The sequence below is a fragment of the Colobus angolensis genome, unplaced genomic scaffold (genome assembly GCF_000951035.1).
Source record: "Colobus angolensis palliatus isolate OR3802 unplaced genomic scaffold, Cang.pa_1.0 Scaffold61, whole genome shotgun sequence".
Lineage (NCBI taxonomy): Eukaryota > Metazoa > Chordata > Mammalia > Primates > Cercopithecidae > Colobus > Colobus angolensis.
The window spans coordinates 888,782-895,323 of record NW_012119710.1 but is presented as its reverse complement, the minus strand read 5'-3'; the positions used below and the strand labels follow the sequence as shown (position 1 = coordinate 895,323).

The 6,542-nt window shown below is 37.2% G+C and overlaps 1 protein-coding gene across 2 annotated transcripts in view; it reads right to left on the bottom strand.

Moving 5' to 3' along the window:
• Positions 1-908: 908 nt before the first annotated feature.
• Positions 909-6,542, bottom strand: part of HSD17B12 (hydroxysteroid (17-beta) dehydrogenase 12) — a 178,970-nt gene continuing 173,336 nt past the window's right edge. For both annotated transcript variants that reach the window (XM_011963265.1, XM_011963266.1), the window contains 2 exons: positions 2,633-2,782; positions 909-2,353 (listed from right to left, as the gene is read on the bottom strand). In XM_011963265.1, the coding sequence (XP_011818655.1) occupies positions 2,249-2,353; positions 2,633-2,782 (255 nt within the window). In that variant the 3' untranslated portion in view covers positions 909-2,248. The remainder of the gene's footprint in view (positions 2,354-2,632; positions 2,783-6,542) is intronic.

Sequence of the window (6,542 nt, the reverse complement as noted above, 5' to 3'; positions counted from 1 at the left end):
AGGCAGGGTTTCACCATGTTGGCCAGGCTGGTCTCAAACTCCTGACCTCGTGATCGGCCGGCCTCAGCCTCCCAAAGTGCTGGGATTACAGGCATGAGCCACTGCGCCTGGCCTGTCTGTGTTCAAATCTTACCTAGTATGCATTAGAACATAAAATCAAGTCAACATAAAATTAAGTATAAAATTTTTACTTCACTATTTTGAAGGTTTGGAGTATACTGTTTTCTCTTTTAACATAATTTTTCTTTTCGTGTGCCTAGAAAAATACATTTTTACGTCATCATCTTCACCCTTGAATGTCAAATACAAGTGGGTGCTTGCCAAGTTGAAGCAATCAAAGCCACAGCTTAGAAGTTTTGAAATTGTTAAGGGATTTTCCAGCCAGAATTACAACTCTTTTCTTTTTTTTAAGAGGGTCTTACTGTGTCAATCAGACTAGAGTGCAGTAGTCCAATCATAGCTCACTGTAGCTTCTAATCCCTGGGCTCAGGCAATCCTGCCTCAGCGTTCCAAGTAGCTGGGACTACAGGTGCGTGCCACCACACCTGGCTAATTTTTTGTTTTAATTTTTTTTTTTTGTAGAGACAAGAGCTTGCTATATTGCCCAGGCTGGGCTTGAACTCCTGGGCTCAAGCAATCCTCCTGCCTTGGCCTCCCAAAGCATTGAGTTTACAGGTGTAAGCCACTGTGCTTAGCCTACAAGTATTTTCTAACTGGGATAAAAGAAAAAGTATTTTATATACTTGCAAACGAATCCCTCCTCTATCTACCACCACTACCGACTACTACACCAAAACCAACTCACCAACCAACCAACCAACCAACGTGTGAAAGCAGATACAATACTGCCCACATCATTGTGGTGTCACCATTTCTACAATAAAATGAGAGGAAAAAAGGGCAAACAATGTGTTTTTCATAAAGCTATGTTTATTCAATTTAAATGACAATCTTTATTCTGAGATTACATTCTTCCTAATTTTAGGGGCTAAAATATATTTTCTTTTACATAATGATGCTGATAGCAGATGGTTATTTGTTTCTGTTTGTTTGTTTTTGTTTTATGTCTTTAGCTGGCAAAATTAAAAGCCAGAAACTAAGGCCCCATTTTTTCTTTTTTAAATACAAATCTACAGGTGCTTAAAACTCAGAGCTTAGGTAAAGGCCAATCTTCTTGCTGCATATTTCACAGTATTGAATTCTTTCTTGGTGAGTTCCCCATACAAGTTATGAAGCAGGATAAAAGTCAGCCTTATATTAAGTCATTGTAAACATGGCCTTAATTTCAATCACCAAATAAATGTATTTTTGTTGGTTACAGCATGTTTTATTAAAACTAATTATATCAGCACCTACCTACAGAGTATCAATTTAAAAATTATAATGCCATTTTTATGAAGTCATTACTTTTATAGGACTAGCCTGTGTCACATGTGTGATCAATATTGGTTCAATGCAGAAACAAAGAAGACTGGGTGTCCAAGCAAGCCACTTTTCTGGGTCAGGGTTTCAGTGGTACCATAGATGGGTGCCAGTCTCAATGTGCACTTTGGCCCATTTATCTTTATAAATCATACCATATAGCTTTGATATTTACATACATTTAAACTGAGAAGAAATATGCATTATAAGAAAGCGTAGTTTGGTGGGTTTCATGTGTCAGAAATAACTCCATATCTCACAATTACTTTCACGTCATTAGCTACCCTTGATAAAGAACAATTCCATATAAATGTACAAACTGGAAGATAATTTTATAAAACCTTAAAGAGATCTTTGTAAATTGCAGTGTGTCTGCTTATAAACAAATCAAATCAATCTCCATTTCTTCAAAGCGTCAAACACAAAAGAGTAGCTGGACATTGGTTTTTACAATCAACTTCAGAGAAAATACAGGAATAATGATCAATGGCATTTTGAAGCAGATAAAACTGCCGAGTTTTATGTTTGAGTCTATCTGTGATTTGCTATAATAGTATTCCTTCCTATTAGCTGTTCTCAACAATATTAGTTCTATATTCATTTGATATGAGCATTTATATTAAACTTCAAAATTACCTCTGGTAGTATCCAGAATGTATGTCAGAAACCCCTAAAAGCAACTTGTTTTCTCTTAGTTAAGATAACATTTAGTCACGTTAATAACTATTGAAATGACAACTTCAGATTTTCAAAATCAGTAGGGTGCCTTGCAGTGAACGTGCATATGCTGGAGCATCTGGCCAAGTTACAACGCAGTTATCAATGCTTAGTTCTTCTTGGCTTTCTTCAGATAGTGAGCCCGTGTAGCCTTGTTCATATTCATGGCTATTTTCAAATAAATCCAAGAAGGCAGGTTTGAGATTATCCATCCCTAGGGAAACAGAATGCAAGAGATATGTAATTATAGCCTACAATTTGGGCTAAACTGAAGCATATGATTTAACATTTTATTATAGTGTTGTTTTTATTTAGAGGTAGATTGTAAAGTTCTTGGGTATACAACCATTATAATTATAACAGGACATAGACGTTTTGTTACTATGGCTGGACAATGTATATATGCTAATCTATTACATACTATCCTGTAACTCAATGGGAAAGAAACCCCAAGCCAGAAAGTACTGATTTGCGACTCAAACAATCTACCTACCATAAGAACATGGATCAGGTATCCATTGGTTCGGGATTGCAGGCCGACTGTTTTAATTGCAGACTTCACAAACGTCTCTGGAGTGGGTTTATCCAAAGTTGGCTTTCGGATTTTAGCCAGTTTTGTAGCTACGAAGTATGGCAGGACACTCTAGAAAGGTAACACCCAGCCCAGAAAACATGCTATTGATTAGTCAGGCCACGAACTCAGAATGTACAGTGGTGCTTGACTGCTCTTAGTGGCAGAAACATCTGTATCTTTACAGAGAGAGAAGAAAAGAGAAGTGGCTATCTAAAGCCAACTTGATAGAACATATGATGCCATAAAACAAATTGTAACAAACCAATCTCTCAGTAAAACAGAGTTTGAGACCAGAGAAAGTATTAAAAATAAGCAGAAATCTACCTTTTTGAACCTTTAGAAAGGAAAGCATTAAATAATCTAGATAGCACAGATTCAGGATAGGATATTTTTTCCACTTAGTAAACTGAACATTGAGACAGAACCACCAAGTAGGAGATGTTTGATACTTTATTCTCCTAATGGGATAATACCAACTTTCTCTATAATTCATGGCTAATTAAGTTTGTTCTATCAGCTTTGATCCTTCTAAAACAGACATCTTATTTTCTCAGCCTTGCGTTACTACTTTTCTTCCCTAGTTTCTCACCATTCTACTTCTGAGTTTCATAAAGAATTTTATTGATATAAAAGACAGAAGCATCTCCCTTTTTCTTCTTTTTTAGAGGGAACACAGTCTAACAATATGGAAACCGTTTGAGTAACTAAAAGACACCTGACTGGATGGGTGTGGGGCGACAAATCTGGACATGACCTTTAGAGGTACTTCAATAATGTTAGGTTCTTTATTGCTTATGCTTTCTGCATTTTGGATGTGATTCAACACAGAGTGTAAGGAAACCCTGTTATAACAAGTCCTGAGTCATGATACAAGAGGTCCTTCCATAGTTTGAAATAACCTGGGCATGGTAGTTCAACAAAGGGTGAATGTATTGTTTATCTCACATGTGTGAAGTATCATTGCAATGATACTTTTCTTTTTTTCTTTTCTTTTCTTTCTTTCTTTTTTTTTTTTTTTTCTGGGCAGGGTTTTGCTTATTGCTTAGGCTGGAGTGTGGTGACACGATCATAGCTCACTGCAGCCTTGACCTCTTGGGCTCAAGTGATCCTCTGGTCTCAGCCTTCTGAGTAGCTGGGACCAGGGGCGTGCACCTCCATGCCCAGCTAATTTTAAATTTGTTTGTAGAGAAAAAGTTTCAACATGTTGCCCAGGCTGGTCTCAAACTTCTGGGCTCATGTGATCCTCCCACCTCAGCCTCCCCAAGTGTTGGGATGACAGGTGTGAGCTACCACACCTGGCCCAATGACACTTCTATTAAAGAAAAGGAATGGTTCTAACACATGGTGGCCAAAATCTTAAAAGCTCAATCAAATTGAGATCTGTTCCATTCTATGGATTTCCTTCATGCTGAGACCTAGAAGGAGTGGTCTCATGTCTCTGGGTTTTTGTGTATGTGTGTGCTTTGCATTTTTCCCACTCCAAAGTGTAAGTCAAGGAATGCAACCCACTCTCCTTGACAGGTTAGATGAAACCTCAGCCTCCCCATTAGAACCAACAACCCCAGATGGAGTGCTGTCACTCTCCAACTTTCTGTTTCCCTGTCCCTGCAGGCATGAATTCATACTAAGTAAACTAATTTCACTGAAGTACTTCAATATTCAATACCAACTTTGATTAGGTAACTTTTGATTTCTGAGAATTTGTTGATTGGGATTATCACTATACATTTATCCCTCACTTAGCAAAAAAAAATTTTTTTTGTCAAATCTTTTAAGAACCATTTTGCCACAAGGATATAGTCTATGAGAGCACACACTATGGTGAGATCTCAGACTCAGACCGAGTAGGAAATGCAGAGTTCAGTGAGGCTCTCACAATGGGTCAGTAAAGAAAAGGTTATTCCCCAGAGTAAAGCTGAGTAGTAAGGAAAAAAATAGTATATGCAGATACTCTGGTCTCACATAATGAAGGAACATAAGCAAACCATTTCTCATTTCTATGTGTTAGGTTTAAAGGTCACAAAATAGTGAAGATTTAAAAAAAAATCCAATATAGATCGCAAGCCTGCTAAAGGTATTGTAAGATTTTAAACTTCTAGAGGTAGAGATGGTCTAATCATTACACTTCTCAATTGCATTATAATTCTTTGTTCCTTTCTTCCATCCTTTCTGCCATCTTCTTCCCTCCCTTCATAGGTACATGGTATAAATTGGACTACTTTGATCTTGTAGGAGAACTAAGTTGCACTGCCTGACGGAACCACTTGGTGGTGCCACAAGTTAACTGTTCATGCAGCTAAGCCACAGAGAGAGTCTAGAGAACCCCCAGATCAAGGGGTGGGGACAAGAGAAGCATACTCAGGAATTCCAAGCTGGGTTATGTTTTTCCAGCTAAGACATTGTAAATTCTTTTCTAGAAAGGATACTTATTTCCACAATGGTTTAAAATCAAGGCAGTTAACAGTTATGGCCTAGTGGAGGGTTCAAAGATGAAACAGCATTTGAGCTAAGTCTTTTTTTTTTTTTTTTTTTTTTTTGTACTGATATTTTTGGTTTGTGGCTGCATCACTCCAATCTCTGCCTTCATGATCACATTGCTTTCTCCTCTTCTGTCTGCAATCTCCCTGCCTCTGATTAAAGACACTTGTGATTACATAAGAAAATGTCCCCCTCTCAAGATCTCCAATTTAATTACATCTGCAAAGACCTCATTTCCATCTAAGGTAATATAGGGTTCATGGATTAGGACCTGATGTCTTGGGGGCCATTATTCAGCTTACTGCAACATATATTTATATACTTGTGCCTGGATGAGTTCTCAGTACACTAAATGTCTTAACTTCCTCTCAAACAATATATGACATCTTAACTTCCTCTCAAACAATATATGACATTATTTCCAGACATTTTTCAGATGGCAAAGCTGAGGCAGAGAAAGGTTATAATAATTTGCCCAAGCTTTATCATACTCGCATGTTCTTTGACCACATGCAATTAGTTAGAACCAACAACAAAAGCTATTTTTAAGTTTTCTATTCTGAAATGATTTCAGATTTACAGTAAATCTGCAAAACAGTACAAAGTATTCATATATCTCCACTTAGATTTTCCAAAGGTTAACATCTTACCCCATTTACTCCACCATTTTCTCTCTATAATTTTTCCAAACTTTTTGTGATTCAGTTGCATATACAATATTGTTAACCCTAAACGCTCCAGTGTCTATTTCCTAAAAATCAAGGACTTTTTCAAGTAATCATGATGTTATTATCAAAATCAGGAAGTCACACTGATATAATGCTATTAATAATTTACAGACCTTACTCAAATTTTACCTATTGTCTCAAAAATGTCCGAAAGAACAAAAGTTTAAAAAATGTTTTCTTGACCAGGATCCAGTCCAGAAACACGTGCTGCAGGTATTTGTCACGTCCCTTTAGTCTCCTGAAATTTTCGACAAGTATAGGCTGGTAATTTTGTAGGATATTCCTCATTTTACCTTTTTCTGATATTTCTCTCTACTATGTTCATGTTATGCATTCTTGGCAGGAATATCACATAATTAATGTTATGTCTTCAGCACATTTTATCAGGATTCATAAAATATAAAATTGTCTTATTGACAGTAATATTAACAATACAAAATTTTTTGAAAAAGAAATACATTTATTTATTTATTTATTTATTTATTTTTCCTGAGACGGAGTCTTGCTCTCTCACCCAGGCTGGAGTGCTATGGCCCGATCTCAGCTCACTGCAAGCTCCGCCTCCCGGGTTCACGCCATTCTCCTGCCTCAGCCTCCCAGTAGCTGGGACTACAGGCGCCGCC